Genomic DNA, 22290 nt, shown 5'->3' on the forward strand with positions numbered 1-22290 from the left:
TGACGATTTGTATTATGAGTTATGTGTATTGGTGACCGAAGTTTGTTCGGGATCCCGGATGAGATCACGGACATGACGAGGAGTCTCGAAATGGTCAAGAGGTAAAGATTGATATATTGGGAGGTGGTATTGGGACATCGGAATGGTTTCGAGTGGTTCGGGTATTTTACCGGAGTATCGAGGGGTTACCAGAACCCCCTGGGGGAAGTATTGGGCCTACATGGGCCTTAGTGGAGAGAGAGGCCCATGTTGTATTTTTATGGCCCATGTTGTATTTTTGCGTGATGTTGATATGTCGTTCGAAGCCATCTACCCTGAGCCTGCTAAGAAGCCACTCCACTTGCAAAATGCAGAGTCTTCTGGTGGATGTCAATCTCATTCGCAATTTGGCTACAAAGAATTCATTTGTTGCGCATGAAGCCTATCGGCGGTCCTAGAAGAGCCTCACACTGCTCTATTCTAAAGATGATCTTCGCGAAGATGGCTTCACAGAGAAATTCAAGTTTGACTCAAGGCATCCACAATCTGCAAGTTGGCGTCCAACACCTTCCATTGAAGATTCTGAGTACTCATCTTCAGCTGCAACTGCGGTTGCGAGAGTCGTTGATGAAGAAGACGAAGCCACTTCACCAGCTATGGCTTCACTGCACCACGATTATGCACCAGGCCCTTCTGCACCGCCCAACACCAACATCGACCCTGCTGCTCCAACATCTTCATCACCTGAGAGCGATTAGATGTTCTATGTATTCAAACCTTTTTGGTCCTTACTGACAAAAGGGGGAGAAGCATATGAGTTGATAGTCTTCAAGCGGGTCAATATGAGGTGGTTGCCTTATTTTTGCTAAGTTCTTACAACTCTCATTTTGAAAGTATTTGGCTCTTGAGTTGTAACACTTAAGCTTGATGGTCGTCTGCTACTTTTGCTGCTACTTTGTGATGCGATAATAAATTCTGCATGAAGTCATTCCGCAGACGCCCATTTCTCATTATGCATTTCATTATCTTCGTTATTCTTATGTATGCATGATGAATTGTCTTCATATGTTGAAGAGGATCTCCACAAAGTAAAACCTGCCATGTGCATTTGCATTCAAAAGCAAACTACTAATATGCACATCTTCAGGGGGAGTCTTTTACAACCTATGAAAACAATGCCTATGATCTGTAACTTTCACATACTTTTATCCCCGTTGAAAACTTCAACCAGTTTGTCATCAATCACCAAAAAGGGGGAGATTGTAAGTGCATCTAGTGCCACCCCTAGTTGGTTTTGGAGTATTGACGACAAACTTGGTTGAGGGACTAATGTGTTTGTGAGAATTGCAAGATAACACAGGTAGTAGTCCCTCATTGATTCGGTTTAACTACCAGAGATGACCCCTAAAAATGTATGAAGACATTGAAGACAATGGTGGTTCGCAAAGACATTCGCGATGAAGATAATGACATGTGAAGACATTCACTTGAAGACTATGGAGTGCGAAGACATAGTTGTTTCGTAGTTTGCTTTTCTTCTTTATTGAGTCATAGGAACCACCCTACTGTTAAGTGGGGTCCAAGTGAACAAAGTCAGATGATTGATGTGATGCTCAAACAAAATCCTATGTCTTCGAGCGAAGACAATGAGAGCAAATCTTATCCATAGTTGGATGAGTCAGCTTTGCTTGTAGCCCAAGCCAAGTTGCCGCGTGTGTTTGAAATCCGACTGTTGGACACATGTCGGTTCCTTAGTGACCCAGGGTCATTTCGGACATATCATGTCGGGTTGCCTCCAGGCTATAAATAGCCAACCCCCTACACCATAAATTGGTGACTGCTCAGAGTTAGTGCACGGCTTTTGTCGTTTGAGAGCAACCCACCTCCGAAGCCTTTGAGAGAGAGAGAGATCCTTGCGAGGACAAAGCCCAAAACACCCAGAGCCAAAGAGTGCTAGGCATCACTGAAGTCTTTCTGTCTGCGTGACCTGAAGACTTGTTACACTTGAGGACTGTGAATCCTCCAGCCGGTTAGGCGTCGCATTCTGAGCATCCAAGAGCCATGGTGGATCGCCAGCGAACAAAGTCTGTGAAGGTTTGGAAGTCTACCTTGAAGAATTACCAGAGTGATTGGGCGAGGACTGGGTGTCCTTAGCTCAAGGGGAATAAGGTGAAGACGCGATCTTCTGAGTTCAATCTCAGCCTCCCTAACCAGACATACAGTTGTCACAACAACTGGAGCTGGTCTACCAAATCCTTGTCTTCACCAAGCAACTGGTTCTATCCCCTACTTCCTTTACTTTTCAGTTTGTCTTCATGAAGTCATTGCCTGCTTGTCTGATCTGATCGACTTCACTGTGTGAAGACTTTTACCTGTTTGGCTTCATACTGTCTTCTATTCGGATCCACACTACCTAGCTGCTGATAGTCTTCATACTTTCACAATACTACTTACTTGACTATGGCTTGTCTTGTGTAGTCTATCTTCCGCTGCATATCAATAGGTTCATTTCATCTGTTTGTCTTCAAAGACCTCATGTTTTGAAGACTTTCATAAAAATCGCCTATTCACCCCCCCTCTGGTCGATAACTAGCACTTTCACATCTCTAAAAAACCTATGCTATACAGGCCAGTTCGAAATCCCAGGGTGCGCCACGGCCCACCCTGCCGGCCCTGTGGCTCCACCATGGGGTGGCACTATCCTTTGAACTATCCATGCCATGCTGCAGGGTAGCTCTTCCACTTCCGGTGCATGCAGTCAATGGAGCCAAGCATAGCTGAAAACCCACGGGCTTTGTTCATCTTCAAAAGCATCTCCTGTCCTCAACATTGGGTGATCTCAAAGACTCTGGCCCAAACACTTCTGCCACCACCTTTGCAAATTGTTTAACAAAAAAGATTGAAGTGCTCTCTGCCATTGCCAAGTTATCATCAATAAAATATTCCAAAACACCATAGGCCATCATGCGCAATGCGGCAGTAACCTTCTGCCCATTGTTGTGTCCAAGCAATCCAGCACAATACCTCCTCTACTCGAAGGACTGATCATGTTGCTTCACACAATTGCAAATGTGAAGAAACAAATTCGATGACATCCTAAACTGGTGTTGAAATTACCGCTCCGAATACATTGATTTGAACCAAAATTCTTGCGCGTCAATCTAGTGTGAGCCTCTTGCCGATCTCTCCATAAGAAGTCATGAAGATAAACAGAACCGCCATGCTTCAGCCTCTTCTTCTTGTGCATCATCATGAACAAAGTAATATCTTCCTGCTCGGTCATGTAATTGCTCATCCGATGAGGAATCATCCCAAAGAGAGGAGTCACATAAACTCATCTACAATACAAGGCAAAATAGCTCGATGCCAGGATGATAAAAAGCTTAACACCTCTTATTTGACTTTTTCACTATTTTGAAATAAGAAAAAGATCTAAATATAAAATGCAAAGGTCATCTTATTCAAAACCTCAATCATCACATCCCCTTTCTCCCACTTCACATGATCGGAACACATTGTTCTTATAGAGACAAAGGCCCTTTCCCATCTTCTTAACCTGAAATGAAGGGGTACCCTGGGAAGAGATCTAGTGGAGAATCTCTGTCATGAAACTACTTCTTCGTGCATGACAAAAAAGCGAGAAGGAATTTTGTTATCTTGTAAAAATCTGGTCGAACACCTTGTGTGCGAGGAGGAGGAAGTCGGCTGCCTGCTCGTTGGAGCCATGGTTGCCACGTCAGGGCTAATGCATAGGAAGAGCCTCCTTAGCGTCGAGAGGTCGAGCTTGCGGCGAAAAATTGGCAACACCGTGATATTAACGCTGATGAGGACATGACTACCTTGGATACGACCAAAAATATTGCATACATGCATATTTGTGAGGTGATTTCTAATGCAAACTATGCAATAATTTATTTATGTTATCCAGGACAAAAAATACTTCACAGACTTTTGTACCATGTCTAATTGCAGGTGTATGGGACATTTGTACAATCTGCATATGAAGATAAGGAAAAAAGAGAAGTTTAGGTGTTGTTCAAAAAGTCCTCTCACATCACTTTTGGCCCAAGAGAAAATAGAGTCCAAGTCCCACACGTTCTGGACTCAGATTCGGAGTGCACAGACATACCTGACTCAAAACGCCAAGATCTCTTTCATTCAGACTCCGAATTGGGTGATTCTTTTTTTGTTGGAAAGTTTATTTCATGCACTTTCCAACCTAATTGGATTCACCTTCAGATTTGTCCGGAGCATTGAGACATTGACAAATCAATCTGACGCTGTAGCAGAATCCGAGTCAAACTACAAATCCAAAGGTGTTGCATCTCCTCTACTTGGGCCCATGAGCCTTGTACGACCAAGGATTAGTTTTAGGATGCCTTGGGACGTCCTCCCTGAAGGAAATATGCCCTAGAGGCAATAATAAAGTTATTATATATTTCCTTATATCATGATGAATGTTTATTATTCATGCTAGAATTGTATTAACCGGAAACATAATACTTGTGTGAATACATAGACAAACAGAGTGTCACTAGTATGCCTCTACTTGACTAGCTCGTTGATCAAAGATGGTTATGTTTCCTAGCCATTGACATGAGTTGTCATTTGATTAACGAGATCACATCATTAGGAGAATGATGTGATTGACTTGACCCATTCCGTTAGCATAGCACTCGATCGTTTAGTATTCTGCTATTGCTTTCTTCATGACTTATACATGTTCCTATGACTATGAGATTATGCAACTCCCGTTTACCGGAGGAACGCTCTGTGTGCTACCAAATGTCACAACGTAACTGGGTGATTATAAAGGTGCTCTACAGGTGTCTCCGAAGGTACTTGTTGGGTTGGCGTATTTCGAGATTAGGATTTGTCACTCCGATTGTCGGAGAGGTATCTCTGGGCCCACTCGGTAATGCACATCACTATAAGCCTTGCAAGCATTGCAATTAATGAGTTAGTTGCGGGATGATGTATTACGGAACAAGTAAAGAGACTTGCCGGTAACGAGATTGAACTAGGTATTAAGATATCGACGATCGAATCTCGGGCAAGTAACATACCGATGACAAAGGGAACAGCGTATGTTGTTATGCGGTTTCACCGATAAAGATCTTCATAGAATATGTAGGAGCCAATATGAGCATCCAGGTTCCGCTATTGGTTATTGACCGGAGATGTGTCTTGGTCATGTCTACATAGTTCTCGAACCCGTAGGGTCCGCACGCTTAAAGTTCGATGACGGTTATATTATGAGTTTATGTGTTTTGATGTACCGAAGGTAGTTCGGAGTCCCGGATGTGATCACGGACATGACGAGGAGTCTCGAAATGGTCGAGAAATAAAGATTGATATATTGGAAGACTATATTTGGATATCGGAAGTGTTCCGGGTGAAATCGGGATTTTACCGGAGTACCGGGGGTTATCGGAACCCCCCGGGGGTTTAATGGGCCAAGATGGGCCTTAGTGGAGAAGAGGAGGGGCGGCCAGGGCAGGCCGCGCGCCCCCTCCCCCTCTAGTCCGAATTGGACAAGGAGGGGGCGGCGCCCCCCTTTCCTTCCTCTCTCCCTCCTCCTTCCCCCTTCTCCTACTCCAACTAGGAAAGGAGGGAGTCCTACTCCCGGTGGAAGTAGGACTCCTCCCTGGCGCGCCTCCTCCTGGCCGGCCGCCCCCCCCCCCTTGCTCCTTTATATACGGGGGCAGGGGGCACCTCTAGACACAACAATTGATCTCTTGATCTCTTAGCCGTGTGTGGTGCCCCCCTATAATCCACATCGATAATATCGTAGCGGTGCTTAGGCGAAGCCCTGCGTCGGTAGAACATCATCATCGTCACCACGTTGTCGTGCTGACGGAACTCTCCCTCAAAGCTCGGCTGGATCGGAGTTCGAGGGACGTCATCGAGCTGAACGTGTGCTGAACTCGGAGGTGTCGTACGTTCGGTACTTGATCGGTCGAATCGTGAAGACGTACGACTACATCAACCGCATTGTGCTAACGCTTCCGCTTGCGGTCTACGATGGTACGTGGACACACTCTCCCCTCTCATTGCTATGCATCACCATGATCTTGCGTGTGCGTATTTTTGAAATTACTACGTTCCCCAACAGTGGCATCCGAGCCTGGTTTTATGCGTAGATGTTATATGCACGAGTAGAACACAAGTGAGTTGTGGGCGATATAAGTCATACTGCTTACCAGCATGTCATACTTTGGTTCAGCGGTATTGTTGGATGAAGCGGCCCGGACCGACATTACGCGTACGCTTACGCGAGACTGGTTCTACCGACGTGCTTTGCACACAGGTGGCTGGCGGGTGTCGGTTTCTCCAACTTTAGTTGAACCGAGTGTGGCTACGCCTGGTCCTTGAGAAGGTTAAAACAGCACTAACTTGACAAACTATCGTTCTGGTTTTGATGCGTAGGTAAGAACGGTTCTTGCTCAGCCCGTAGCAGCCACGTAAAACTTGCAACAACAAAGTAGAGGACGTCTAACTTGTTTTTGCAAGGCATGTTGTGATGTGATATGGTCAAGGCATGATGCTATATTTTATTGTATGAAATGATCATGTTTTGTAACCGAGTTATCGGCAACTGGCAGGAGCCATATGGTTGTCACTTTATTGTATCCAATGCAATCGCCCTGTAATGCTTTACTTTATCACTAAGCGGTAGTGATAGTTGTAGAAGCATAAGTTGGCGAGACAACAACGATGCTACGATGGAGATCAAGGTGTCGCGCCGGTGACGATGGTGATCATGACGGTGCTTCGGAGATGGAGATCACAAGCACACGATGATGATGGCCATATCATATCACTTATATTGATTGCATGTGATGTTTATCTTTTATGCATCTTATCTTGCTTTGATTGACGGTAGCATTATAAGATGATCTCTCACTAAATTATCAAGGTATAAGTGTTCTCCCTGAGTATGCACCGTTGCGAAAGTTCTTCGTGCTGAGACACCACGTGATGATCGGGTGTGATAGGCTCTACGTTCAAATACAACGGGTGCAAAACAGTTGCACACGTGGAATACTCAGGTTAAACTTGACGAGCCTAGCATATGCAGATATGGCCTCGGAACACTGAGACTGAAAGGTCGAGCGTGAATCATATAGTAGATATGATCAACATAGTGATGTTCACCATTGAAACTACTCCATCTCACGTGATGATCGGACATGGTTTAGTTGATTTGGATCACGTGATCACTTAGAGGATTAGAGGGATGTCTATCTAAGTGGGAGTTCTTAAGTAATATGGTTAATTGAACTTAAATTTATCCTGAACTTAGTACCTGATAGTATTTTGCTTGTCTATGTTGATTGTAGATAGATGGCCCGTGCTGTTGTTCCATTGAATTTTAATGCGTTCCTTGAGAAAGCAAAGTTGAAAGATGATGGTAGCAATTACACGGACTGGGTCCATAACTTGAGGATTATCCTCATTGCTGCACAGAATAATTACGTCCTGGAAGCACCGCTAGGTGCCAGACCTGCTGCAGGAGCAACACCAGATGTTATGAACGTCTGGCAGAGCAAAGCTGATGACTACTCGATAGTTCAGTGTGCCATGCTTTATGGCTTAGAACCGGGACTTCAACGACGTTTTGAACGTCATGGAGCATATGAGATGTTCCAGGAGTTGAAGTTAATATTTCAAGCAAATGCTCGGATTGAGAGATATGAAGTCTCCAATAAGTTCTACAGCTGTAAGATGGAGGAGAATAGTTCTGTCAGTGAGCATATACTCAGAATGTCTGGGTATAACAATCACTTGATTCAACTAGGGGTTAATCTTCCGGACGATAGCGTCATTGATAGAATTCTTCAATCACTGCCACCAAGCTACAAGAGCTTCATGATGAACTATAACATGCAAAGGATGGATAAAACAATTCCCGAGCTCTTCGCAATGCTAAAAGCTGCGGAGGTAGAAATCAAGAAGGAACATCAAGTGTTGATGGTCAACAAGACCACCAGTTTCAAGAAAAAGGGCAAAGGGAAGAAGAAGGGGAACTTCAAGAAGAACAACAAACAAGTTGCTGCTCAGGAGAAGAAACCCAAGTCTGGACCTAAGCCTGAAACTGAGTGCTTCTACTGCAAACAGACTGGTCACTGGAAGCGGAACTACCCCAAGTATTTGGCGGATAAGAAGGATGGCAAGGTGAATAAAGGTATATGTGATATACATGTTATTGATGTGTACCTTACTAATGCTTGCAGTAGCACCTGGGTATCTGATACTGGTTCTGTTGCTAATATTTGCAACTCGAAACATGGACTACGGATTAAGCGAAGATTGGCTACGGACGAGGTGACGATGCGCGTGGGAAATGGTTCCAAAGTCGATGTGATCGCGGTCGGCACGCTACCTCTACATCTACCTTCGGGATTAGTTTTAGATGTGAATAATTGTTATTTGGTGCCAGCGTTGAGCATGAACATTATATCTGGATCTTGTTTGATGCGAGACGGTTATTCATTTAAATCAGAGAATAATGGTTATTCTATTTATATGAGTAATATCTTTTATGGTCATGCACCTTTGAAGAGTGGTCTATTTTTGTTGAATCTCGATAGTAGTGATACACATATTCATAATATTGAAGCCAAAAGATGCAGAGTTGATAATGATAGTGCAACTTATTTGTGGCACTGCCATTTAGGTCATATTGGTGTAAAGCGAATGAAGAAACTTCATACTGATGGACTTTTGGAACCACTTGATTATGAATCACTTGGTACTTGCGAACCGTGCCTCATGGGCAAGATGACTAAAACGCCGTTCTCCGGAACTATGGAGCGAGCAACAGATTTGCTGGAAATCATACATATAGATGTATGTGGTCCGATGAATGTTGAGGCTCGCGGTGGGTATCGTTATTTTCTCACCTTCACAGATGATTTAAGCAGATATGGGTATATCTACTTAATGAAACATAAGTCTGAAACATTTGAAAAGTTCAAAGAATTTCAGAGTGAAGTGGAAAATCATCATAACAAGAAAATAAAGTTTCTACGATCTGATCGTGGAGGAGAATATTTGAGTTACGAGTTTGGTCTTCATTTAAAATAATGCGGAATAGTTTCCAACTCACGCCACCCGGAACACCACAACGTAATGGTGTGTCCGAACGTCGTAATCGTACTTTACTAGATATGGTGCGATCTATGATGTCTCTTACTGATTTACCGCTATCTTTTTGGGGTTATGCTTTAGAGACGACTGCATTCACGTTAAATAGGGAACCATCAAAATCCGTTGAGACGACGCCTTATGAACTGTGGTTTGGCAAGAAACCAAAGTTGTCGTTTCTTAAAGTTTGGGGCTGCGATGCTTATGTGAAAAAGCTTCAAGCTGATAAGCTCGAACCCAAATCGGAGAAATGTGTCTTCATACGATACCCAAAGGAAACTATTGGGTACACCTTCTATCACAGATCTGAAGGCAAGACTTTTGTTGCTAAATTTGGATCCTTTCTAGAGAAGGAGTTTCTCTCGAAAGAAGTGAGTGGGAGGAAAGTAGAACTTGATAAGGTAACTGTACCTGCTCCCTTATTGGAAAGTAGTTCATCACAGAAACCGGTTCCTGTGACACCTAGACCAATTAGTGAGGAAGTTAATGATGATGATCATGAAACTTCAGATCAAGTTGTTACTGAACCTCGTAGGTCAACCAGAGTAAGATCCGCACCAGAGTGGTACGGTAATCCTATTATGGAAGTTATGTTACTAGACCATGACGAACCTACGAACTATGAAGAAGCGATGGTGAGCCCAGATTCCGCAAAATGGCTTGAGGCCATGAAATCTGAGATGGGATCCATGTATGAGAACAAAGTGTGGACTTTGGTTGACTTGCCCGTTGATCGGCAAGCCATTGAGAATAAATGGATCTTCAAGAAGAAGACTGACGATGACGGTAATGTTACTATCTATAAAGCTCGACTTGTTGCAAAAGGTTTTCGACAAGTTCAAGGGATTGACTATGATGAGACTTTCTCACCCGTATCGATGCTTAAGTCTGTCTGAATCATATTAGCAATTGCCGCATTTTATGATTATGAAATTTGGCAAATGGATGTAAAAACCGCATTCCTGAATGGATTTCTGGAAGAAGAGTTGTATATGATGCAACCGGAAGGTTTTGTCGATCCAAAGGGAGCTAACAAAGTGTGCAAGCTCCAGCGATCCATTTATGGACTGGTGCAAGCCTCTCGGAGTTGGAATAAACGCTTTGATAGTGTGATCAAAGCATATGGTTTTATACAGACTTTTGGAGAAGCCTGTATTTACAAGAAAGTGAGTGGGAGCTCTGTAGCATTTCTGATATTATATGTGGATGACACATTGCTGATTGGAAATGATATAGAATTTCTGGATAGCATAAAGGGATACTTGAATAAGAGTTTTTCAATGAAGGACCTCGGTGAAGCTGCTTATATATTGGGCATCAAGATCTATAGAGATAGATCAAGACGCTTAATTGGACTTTCACAAAGCACATACCTTGACAAAGTTTTGAAGAAGTTCAAAATGGATCAAGCAAAGAAAGGGTTCTTGCCTGTGTTACAAGGTGTGAAGTTGAGTAAGACTTAATGCCCGACCACTGCATAAGATAGAGAGAAGATGGAAGATGTTCCATATGCTTCAGCCATAGGCTCTATCATGTATGCAATGCTGTGTACCAGACCTGATGTGTGCCTTGCTATAAGTTTAGGAGGGAGGTACCAAAGTAATCCAGGAGTGGATAAATGGACATCGGTCAAGAACATCCAGAAATACCTGAAAAGGACTAAGGATATGTTTCTCGTTTATGGAGGTGACAAAGAGCTAGTCGTAAATGGTTACGTCGATGCAAGCTTTGACACTGATCCGGACGATTCTAAATCGCAAACCGGATACGTATTTACATTGAACGGTGGAGCTGTAAGTTGGTGCAGTTCTAAACAAAGCGTTGTGGCGGGATCTACGTGTGAAGCGGAGTACATAGCTGCTTCGGAAGCAGCAAATGAAGGAGTCTGGATGAAGGAGTTCATATCCGATCTAGGTGTCATACCTAGTGCATCGGGTCCAATGAAAATGTTTTGTGAAAATACTGGTGCAATTGCCTTGGCAAAGGAATCCAGATTTCACAAGAGAACCAAGCACATCAAGAGACGCTTCAACTCCATCCGGGATCAAGTCCAGGTGGGAGACATAGAAATTTGCAAGATACATACGGATCTGAATGTTGCAGACCCGTTGACTAAGCCTCTTCCACGAGCAAAACATGATCAGCACCAAGGCTCCATGGGTGTTAGAATCATTACTGTGTAATCTAGATTATTGACTCTAGTGCAAGTGGGAGACTGAAGGAAATATGCCCTAGAGGCAATAATAAAGTTATTATATATTTCCTTATATCATGATAAATGTTTATTATTCATGCTAGAATTGTATTAACCGGAAACATAATACTTGTGTGAATACATAGACAAACAGAGTGTCACTAGTATGCCTCTACTTGACTAGCTCGTTGATCAAAGATGGTTATGTTTCCTAGCCATTGACATGAGTTGTTATTTGATTAACGAGATCACATCATTAGGAGAATGATGTGATTGACTTAACCCATTCCGTTAGCTTAGCACTCGATCGTTTAGTATTCTGCTATTTCTTTCTTCATGACTTATACATGTTCCTATGACTATGAGATTATGCAACTCCCGTTTACCGGAGAAACGCTTTGTGTGCTACCAAACGTCACAACGTAACTGGGTGATTATAAAGGTGCTCTACAGGTATCTCTGAAGGTACTTGTTGGGTTGGCGTATTTCGAGATTAGGATTTGTCACTCCGATTGTCGGAGAGGTATCTCTGGGCCCACTCGGTAATGCACATCACTATAAGCCTTGCAAGCATTGCAATTAATGAGTTAGTTGCAGGATGATGTATTACGGAACGAGTAAAGATACTTGCCGGTAACGAGATTGAACTAGGTATTGAGATATCGACGATCGAATCTCGGGCAAGTAACATACCGATGACAAAGGGAACAACGTATGTTGTTATGCGGTTTGACCGATAAAGATCTTCGTAGAATATGTAGGAGCCAATATGAGCATCCAGGCTCCGCTATTTGTTATTGACCGGATACGTGTCTTGGTCATGTCTACATAGTTCTCGAACCCATAGGGTCCGCACGCTTAAAGTTCGATGACGGTTATATTATGATTTTATGTGTTTTGATGTATCGAAGGTAGTTCGGAGTCCCGGATGTGATCACGGACATGACGAGGAGTCTCAAAATGGTCGATACATAAAGATTGATATATTGGAAGCCTATATTTGGATATCAGAAGTGTTCCGGGTGAAATCGGGATTTTACCGGAGTACCAGGGTTACCGGAACCCCCCGGGGGTTTAATGGGCCAAGATGGGCCTTAGTGGAGAAGAGGAGGGGTGGCCAGGGCAGGCCGCGTGCCCCTTCCCCTCTAGTCCGAATTGGACAAGGAGGGGGCGGCGCCCCCCTTTCCCTCCTCTCTCCCTCCTCCTTCCCCCTTCTCCTACTCCAACTAGGAAAGGAGGGAGTCCTACTCCCGGTGGGAGTAGGACTCCTCCCTGGCGCGCCTCCTCCTGGCCGGCCGCCTCTCCCCCCCCCTTGCTCCTTTATATACGGGGGGCAGGGGGCACCTCTAGACACAACAATTGATCTCTTGATCTCTTAGCCGTGTGCGGTGCCCCCCTCCACCACAATCCACCTCGATAGTATCGTAGCGGTGCTTAGGCGAAGCCCTGCGTCGGTAGAACATCATCATTGTCACCACGCCGTCATGCTGACGGAACTCTCCCTCAAAGCCCGGATGGATCGGAGTTCGAGGGACGTCATCGAGCTGAACGTGTGCTAAACTCGGAGGTGCCATACGTTCGGTACTTGATCGGTCGGATCGTGAAGACGTACGACTACATCAACCGCGTTGTGCTAACGCTTCCGCTTTCGGTCTACGAGGGTACGTGGACACACTCTCCCCTCTCGTTGCTATGCATCACCATGATCTTGCGTGTGTGTAGGATTTTTTTTGAAATTACTACGTTCCCCAACACTCCCACCTCCTTGGCGCCACCCCTTGCTCCTATATAAGTAGATCAATCTAGTAGTTTTTTTCCTTGGGATTTATTTAGTTAAGTTAGCCATTGCAACTTTGTATACTTCATTTGTGTCCAACGACCAGGCCAAGACCGCTTTCGGATCCCCACCTTTATCAATACTTCATGTATATTCGCAATATTCAGGTTTCTTTTATCATATTCTTGCTTGTTCTTCGATTGCATGCAGGAATAGACCTTCATGGTCAGGTTGATCGTGCTCCGGTGTGGTCAATAACCTCTCGGAGTTAGTTTAGTGATTGCTAAGGCGCAACAACGTGCATGTTTGTAGTCGGATCGTCAAAGTCGACTCCACACCAAATCGATAGCTATCATCTTATCGAAAGATCGGGAAAACCCTCGCCTCTATCAGACACCATCCGAAGCTGCGGCCTTGAGACTTGCGGCGGTGCTTCGGCAACTACTAGTCCACCTCTCTAGGCCGCGGAGGAGCTGCGTCGGCCATATGGACAACGGAGGGTGACGCTGGTCGAAAATCGACCAATATCGACATGTCGCCGAACCCCAAATCGGACAGTCGGCGGGGGCTCGGCGGCTGTTCGGAGTGGTTGTGTCGAGCGGCGGGGTCAAGGCAGACTCGGGTATGGGCGGCGGGCTGGAGACCGTGGTGTTTGCAGCTGAAATCACGTCGTCGGTTGTTGGGGGAATAGCGGTCGCGCGGCGGTGAGATGTCCTAGTGGCAGTTGGGGCTGCATGCACGAATGCACCAGTTTTGCGGCAGCAACAAAAGTGTTGTATATTTGTGGCACATGGTGTTTTTTTTGGAATGCCTAAAGAATTCGAAGCAAAAATTTTGCAAATAGGGCAATTGTTGGAGCTATGTTTTTGGCTGGAAAAGCCCTAAAGAGCGGTTATGCCAAACTACAGGGCATTTGGAGATGCTCTAACGTCGTGCATCAAACGTGCACGGCTCGGTCCGCACGTCCAAATTCCGTCAAATCTGAAACAAATTTATGGGGTGTTTGGGGGAGTCCGGACGTCCGCCACGTCAGACTCCGACACACCCGATCCACCCAAAATCCCCCCTCCATGGGCCGTTTTCACCCACTCCGTCCTTCCCCTCGTGCTCTTGATCTGCATCCATCAAGACCGCCGCCATTGGCCTCTACACCACTCCGGCGCCCACTCGGTTTTTGTCGGACCACCACTACTCCATGCATGCATCTTGTACTTCGCCGCCGTTGGACCCACGAATCTTTCCATAGCCCAGGTACCGTTCGCCCTTGCCGACGCCGTTCATGGCCACACCACGCTCGAGAAGTGTTCGACTAGATCCCATTGAGAATTTTTCTTGACTTTCTCCTTATTTAACATGAAGCAAGCACGATACTCGGTGATGGAGGACGCATTGTTCTGCAACACTCGATAAGTAGTTTCCACACCAAAATATACAACATTATGTCCTTATCAGTTAAATATTTGATAGTAATCACACACTAGGACAAAGAAGTATAGAGCCAGGTCAATTTATCAAACTCAGAAGAAGGGTAAATTATAAGTAAGAACTTGAACTAAGAACAAGAGAGTATGTTGAATGATGTGACCATAATGACCAAAAATATGAATAAAGATGATTTCAATGAAAGATCGTGTCTGACGGCAGATGGAAGGAGAGTGAATTGATAAACCATTCCTACAAAATGAATTACGAACCAGAGTCAATCACTAAACAGAAGGGGAGCCTTTGCGCAACAGTAAGCCTTGTGACCATGAGGTCACATATTTGAGTCCTGAAAATAGTATCTTGCAGAAATGCAGGGAAAGGATGCGTACATTAGACCTAGAAATGATTGGACCCTTCCCCCCGGACCGTGCGCACGCAGGAGCTACATGGAAGGGGCTGGCCTTTTTAATTACTCAATCACTAAACAGTGAGGAGTTGACTAAGGATGATCCTGGCAGCTACTTTTTCATTACAAGGAATCATCATGCTAGCGTGTTCTTCTGGCCGTAGTAATTGATAAGAGTAACTTCTGACATGTATACTGAAGTCTGTACCAGTAGCTTAGTTAGTTATAGGGTATCAAATGAATAACAGGAAAAAAATATAACTGACAATGTGGTATAAGTGGGCATCAGACATCAAATTATGATGCCAAATACTAAGGTCCCGTTCGGCGTCACTCCGCTCCACGGCTCCGCTCCAGGAGCGGACGGAGCTGTAATGCAAAATCTAGGAGCCAGCAAACAGCCGCTCCTCAGATCCTAGGAGCGGTAGATTCCCGAACGGGGCCTAAACAGACCAAAATTCTATCTACGAAACTCTATGAACTGATAACTGTCAAACTTCAGAGCAAATGACCTATCGGAAATCTGAAACATCCCATCAGTGATAACCGGAAGCAGCATGGACCTGGAGCACATAACTAGAAATGGTTGGCACTCCACCAAAACAAACATAGTTGAGCAGAATACACAATCAGCACAAAAGGATTAATGCTCATGCCGTCAATTACAAATTGTGGTATGAGCAACAAATACCAAATTATGATACCAAATGCTAGGCAGATCGAAAAATTATAATGGCAACTTTAGAACAAAGGAGCTATTGAAAGTTTAGAAAATCCGATCGGTGATAACTGAAAGCAGCCCTGACATTAACACAGAATAAAAAACAGTTACAGTTCACTAAAAATGCATAATGGGACAGAATATTTCGCAGAGAGTTACGATTGGCACAAAAGGGTCCATGCTCATGGGCTCATGGCACCCAGTTGTAGGCGCAATCTTTTCCCTGCTCTGAAGTTAATCCTGGTCACCACCAATGTCTAATTCTTCCATCACAGAATCACTCCCAAACCCTTACCTAACATTATGAGATGAAGAACTAGATCTAAACACAATAGTACGAGCTAGACTTAAGAATGCAAGTTTTCGGGGACTCGGCCGCAGAAATCATCAACTCAGAGGTCGCCTGTGAGCAGCTTCCGGCCAACCTCGAAGGAGACGAAAGCGTCGATGCAGGCGTACTTGATCTGATCGTACGAGAGGCAGTAGGCGTCCCACGGGCCCATCCTCACCCTCTGTGGCTTCTGAAGGTTGGCTCCCATGACGGTGCGCGCCACGGCCTGCAGTCCGGCCTGGCGGAGCTCCGGCATTTGCATCCCCTCCGCCGCGAGGCCACGCAGGTCGACCGCGTTGGCCACCTCGAGGCTGTGGTCGTCGCTGAGGCGCTCGACGTCCTCCTGCACGCCGACGCCGACAAAGCGGAGGTTGGGGTCGGCGAGGAAGCCCGACAGAGCCTGGGGGACGAAGTCGGCGTGGAGGAGCTGGAAGATGAGGCAGCGGCGGCCGACGCAGAGCTGCAGGAGCGCGACGGGGTTCTGGGAGGGGCTGTAGCTGGGGCGCCACTCGACGTCCATCCCGACGACGAGGTCGCCGAGGACGGAGCGGATCTCCTGGAGCCAGCCCTCTACGGCCGCGCCGGAGTTGGTCACGGTGGTGACGATCACGTCCGCCCCGAAGGCAACGTCGGTGACGAACGTGTCGGTGGCCATCGGATGATGGATCGCTCCGTCGGTTCTGGGCTAGCTGGCGCTCCTTCCGCCCGCAGACGACCGGGGTCAAGAGGGGGTCAGAGCAAGGGAGAAGAAACAAACCGAACGGCGATGGCGGATTGGCGGCGGGCGGGCGAGGGCATGGACCAGCCCGACATATATCTCAAAGAGAATATATCAGAATAACCCCTCTTACTAGTTGGAAATTCCAAAAGAAAAGGGCAACTATTCGAGCGAGCGATCGTAGTGTTTTTGCAGGAAACGAATTGCCATAAGCCCATAACCCCGGAGGCAGGGAAGAGCTATTTTTCAAAGGCTGGTTTCGAGTTTCGAGGGAACAAGAGGGGTTTTCTGAAGAATAGCGTTGGCAGGCTTTGCGCTCGTGCTTTTGGGTTAGTACTGTAGCTGGTCTACTGGCGAGAACAGGGCCGGACGCGTAGGAATCAAGCTGTCAGACGATATGTTTGACCCATCTGCTTTTGCCTGCAGGGCGGTCCTACCAGGCGTTAAGCTCCATCTTTGTACAGGTTGCCACGGCTGCCAACTAGACATAGAATTTGATATGGCAAGTTAATTACAAAGAGAGAGTAGTCTGATGATCCTGATAAGAAACGATCCATAGTGCTGCTGGACCGAGATCAGGTGACTTGCCTCTTGCAAGTCACGCTGTACCTTGCGCCCCTATATTAGCCACCCAAACAAGATCCAACGGACAATATTGAGCCAGATCAAAAATATAGCCGGGACTTGTGGTTACACAGTGGCGCCTAGTTCTCGCTTGGAATCTCACAACGTGGATGGATCAAGTCAACGTTGTAGTCTCGTACTCTTGTAGTATTGTAGAGGGACTTGCTGCTGCCGCAGCCAGCAGCCAGCCGTACCGGAGGCGAACAGGGACTTCCGGGAGAATTGCATCGGCTGGTCGTGGATGGTGTGCACAGGCGCTGCATGCACCTCAGCTTCATGTTCGTCTGCTTCTGCATGTTGTGCCCTTGCACTAGCTCCTGCAATTCACCAACCCGAGAGCGCGCAACCTCGTCTAGTCAGGTGGACCACCTCGGCCACTGCCGCCGCCAGCACCATGGCCGTAGCAGCCTCAGCGGTCGCCACGGCGAGCCCGATGGCATGACACTGCTCGTCCATCACTGCGGGTGCAAGCGCCGACCTCGCCGCGGATTGTTGCTACTCCAACCTAGGATCAAGGATAAAACTCACGCTCCATTGGCGAAGTCGTGAACTTCTTATTTTTTGTCGTGTGCTTGAAAACGGCCAAGTCCCAAGCTGTTTGGTTGGTTTGGATCAATACTGTCCGTTGGATCTTATTTGGGCGGCTGATACAGGGGCGCAAGGTACAGCATGACTTGCAAGAGGCAAGTCACCTGATCTCAGTCCAGTGCTGCTACTTTGCCTCCGTACATATTGTTGGCTCCCTTTCCCTACCACACTAACACTCCACTACAATTATTTTGTGGTTTGCTTCTACAGTTTCGTTAGCTTTTCCTTTCGATTTCATCATGCTATTATAAGTATATATGGTATATGTTCCTATGACGTGTGTATTTCTATGTAGATTTCCTTTGGTACAATGGACTCGGGTGCTCAAGAAAGAATTCGATATAAAGGATCAAGAAACAATGATTTGTTTGGATGTTCACATGTACTGCTATCAAATTTGTCTACGAAGGATCACCAAAGGTTTGCAATTTTATTTAATCTTTCGATAAAACTCTTCATCTTTACCATGTATTGTGTTCTTTCCTTTTGCCTAATAACATGATTCTTGCTAACATTTAAAAAAAAGACATTGTGCTGTTTGTTCGGATCTAGCACCTTTTTTATGTGATCTAGCACCTTTCTTAGTAAGACGAAGCATGCTTCTATATATACTTAAGGGGCATGTGGCAATTAAGAGGAATGCCAAGAATTAGTGTTTTTTTTGTCTACAACACAAGTCACAATTACTAAACTTTGTTTCTTCAAATATCGTTGTTGAAGGAAATATGCCTAAGAGGCAATAATAAAGTTGTTATTTTATATTTTCTTATTCATGATAAAGGTTTATTATTCATGCTAGAATTGTATTGATCAGAAACCTTAATACATGTGTGAATACATAAACAAACACCGTGTCCCTAGTGAGCTTCTACTAGACTAGCTCGTTGATCAAAGATGGTTAACGTTTCCTAACCATTGAGATGAGTTGTCATTAGATAACGGGATCACATCATTAGGAGAATGATGTGATGGACAAGACCCATCCGTTAGCTTAGCATAATGATCGTTCAGTTTATTGCTATTGCTTTCTTCATGTCAAATACTTATTCCTTCGACTATAAGATTATGCAACTCCCGGATACCGGAGGAATACCTTGTGTGCTATCAAACGTCACAACATAACTGGGTGATCATAAAGATGCTCTACAGGTATCTCCGAAGGTGTTTGTTGAGTTGGCATAGATCGAGATTAGGATTTGTCACTCCGAGTATCGGAAAGGTATCTCTGGGCCCTCTCGGTAATACACATCATAAGCTTGCAAGCAAATGACTAAGGAGTTAGTCGCCAGGTGATGTATTACGGAACGAGTAAAGAGACTTGCCGGTAATGAGATTGAACTAGGTATGAAGATACCGACGATCGAATATCGGGCAAGTAACATACCGATAGACAAAGGGAATTACGTATGTTGTCATAACGGTTCGACCGATAAAGATCTTCATAGAATATGTAGGAGCCAATATGGGCATCCAGGTTCCGCTATTGGTTATTGACCGGAGAGGTGTCTCGGTCATGTATACATAGTTCTCGAACCCGTAGGGTCCGCACGCTTAACGTTCGTTGACGATATATTGTTATATGAGTTATATGTTTTGGTGACCGAATGTTGTTCTGAGTCCCGGATGAGATCACCGACATGACGAGGGGTCTCGAAATGGCCAAGAGGTAAAGTTTTATATATAGGAAGATTGTATTTGGACACCGGAAGTGTTTCGGGACGTACCGGGAAGAAATCGGTTCACCGGAAGGGGTTCCGGGCACCCCCGGCATGTATATGGGCTTAATGGGCCAAGGGAGGGACAGACCAGCCCATAGGGGGCTGGTGCGCCCCTTTCCCTAGCCAAACAGCCCTAGGGAAGGAAAAAGGGGAGGGCTAGCCCCTCCTGCCTTTCCCTCTCATGGGAGAAAGGAAAGGGAGGGGGCACCCTCCCCTGCCTTTCCCCCGCTCCTATACATGGTAGGGGGCGCCACCTTGGGAGAGACCCCAAGTAGGAGGTGCCCCCTTGGCTGCTCCTCCCTCCCTCCCACCTATATACATGTGGGAGGGGGGCACCTATCACACACCAGACAATTGCCTAGCCGTGTGCGGCGCCCCCTCCACCGTTTACACCCTCAGTCATATTTTCATAGTGCTTAGGCAAAGCCCTGCGAGGATCACTTCACCATAAGCGTCACCACGCCGTCGTACTGACGGAACTCATCTACTACCTTGACGTCTTGCTGGATCAAGAAGGCGAGGGACTTCGCCGAGCTGAACGTGTGCAGAACGCAGAGGTGTCGTGCGTTCGGTACTTGATCGGTTGAAGCGCGAAGAAGTTCAACTACATCAACCGCGTTGAGCAACGCTTCCGCTTACGGTCTATGAGGGTACGTAGACACACTGTCCCCCTTGTTGCTATGCATCTCCATGGATAGATCATTGCATGTGCGTAGATTTTTTTCCATGCAACGTTTCCCAACATTGGCATCATGAGCCAGGTCTATGCGTAGATGATATGCACGAATAGAACACAAAGAGTTGTGGGCAGTGATAGTCATACTGCTTACCACCAACGTCTTATTTTGATTCGGTGGAATTGTGGGATGAAGCACCCGGACCAACCTTACATGTCCACGCACATGAGATTGGTTCCACCGACTGACATGCAACTAGTTTTGCATAAAGGTGGTTAGCGGGTGTCTGTTTCTCCTACTTTAGTTGAATCAAATTTGATTGCGGGCGGTCCTTGAAGAAGGTTAAAACAACAAACTTGACGAAACACCTTGTGGTTTTATGCGTAGGTAAGAACGGTTCTTGCCAGAAGCCCGTAGCACCCACGTAAAACTTGCAACAACAAAGTACATGACGTCTAACTTGTTTTTGGAGGGCATGTTGTGATGTGATATGGTCAAGACATGATGTGATAAACGTTATTGTATGAGATGATCATGTTTTGTAAGTTATCGGCAACCGGCAGGAGCCTTATGGTTGTCTCTTTATTGTATGAAATGCAAACACCATGTAATTTCTCTACTTTATCACTATGCGTTAGCGATAGTTGTAGAAGTAATAGTTGGCGAGACGACCACGACGCAACGATGGAGATCCAGGTGTCGAGCCGGTGACGCACGAGATGATGATGGCCATATCATGTCACATATTTTGATTGCATATGATGTTTATCTTTTATGCATCTTCTTTTGCATAGTACGATGGTAGCATTATAAGATGATGCCTTCACTAAATTTCAAGGTAAAAGTGTTATCCCTGAGTATGCACCGTTGCTGCAGTTCGTCGTGTTGAGACACCACGTGATGATCAGGTGTGATAGACTCTACGTTCACATAGAATGGGTGCAAGACAGTTTTGCACCTGCGGAATATTTGGGTTAAACTTGACGAGCCTCGCATGTACAAACATGGCCTCGGAACACTCGAGACCGAAAGGTCGAACATGAATCATATAGTAGATATGATCAACATAGAGATGTTCACCATTGATGACTACCCCATCTCATGTGATGGTCGGACATGGGTTAGTTGATTTGGATCACGTATCACTTAGATGACTTGAGGGATGTCTATTTAAGTGGGAGTTCTTAAGTAATTTGATTAATTGAACTTAATTTATCATGAACTTAGTCCTGATAGTATTTGCAAATTATGTTGTAGATCAATAGCTCGCGTTGTAGCTCCCCTATGTTTTTGATATATTCCTAGAGAAAAATAAGTTGAAAGATGATAGTAGTAATGATGCGGACTGGGTCTGTGATCTAAGGATTATCCTCATTGCTGCACAGAAGAATTATGTCCTTGATGCACCGCTAGGTGACATACCTATTGCAGGAGTAGACGTAGACGTTATGAACGTTTGGCAAGCTGAGTATGATGACTACTTGATAGTTTAGTGCGCCATACGACTTAGAACCGGGACTTCAAAAACGTTTTGAACGCCACGGAGCATATGAGATGTTCCAAGATCTGAAATTGGTAGTTCTGACTCATGCCCGTGTTAAGAGGTATGAGACCTCTGACAAGTACTTTGCCTACAAGATGGAGGAGAATAGATCAGCCAGTGAGCATGTGCTCAGAATGTCTGGGTACTACAATCACTTGAATCAAGTGGGAGTTAATCTTCTAGATAACATAGTGATTGACAGAGTTCTCTAATCACTATCACCAAGCTACTAGAACTTCATGATGAACTATAATATGCAAGGGATGATGAAAACAATTCTCGAGCTCTTCGCGATGCTGAAATCGGCGAAGGTAGATATCAAGAAAAAGCATACAGTGTTGATGGTTAACAAGACCAGTAGTTTCAAGAAAAAGGGCAAAGGGAAAGAAAGGGAACTTCAAGAAGAATGGCAAGCAAGTTGCCACTCCCATGAAGAAGC

General features: G+C 45.4%; 1 protein-coding gene across 1 annotated transcript; it reads right to left on the reverse strand.

Annotated features, from left to right (window-relative positions):
• Positions 1 to 15689: 15689 nt before the first annotated feature.
• LOC123078717 (Werner Syndrome-like exonuclease) lies at positions 15690 to 16782 on the reverse strand. The gene has a single exon (XM_044501306.1). It carries the CDS (start codon positions 16636 to 16638, stop codon positions 16045 to 16047), a length of 594 nt encoding a protein of 197 aa, XP_044357241.1. The 5' UTR covers positions 16639 to 16782; the 3' UTR covers positions 15690 to 16044.
• Positions 16783 to 22290: the final 5508 nt, after the last annotated feature.

The sequence above is a fragment of the Triticum aestivum genome, chromosome 3D, assembly GCF_018294505.1.
Source record: "Triticum aestivum cultivar Chinese Spring chromosome 3D, IWGSC CS RefSeq v2.1, whole genome shotgun sequence".
Lineage (NCBI taxonomy): Eukaryota > Viridiplantae > Streptophyta > Magnoliopsida > Poales > Poaceae > Triticum > Triticum aestivum.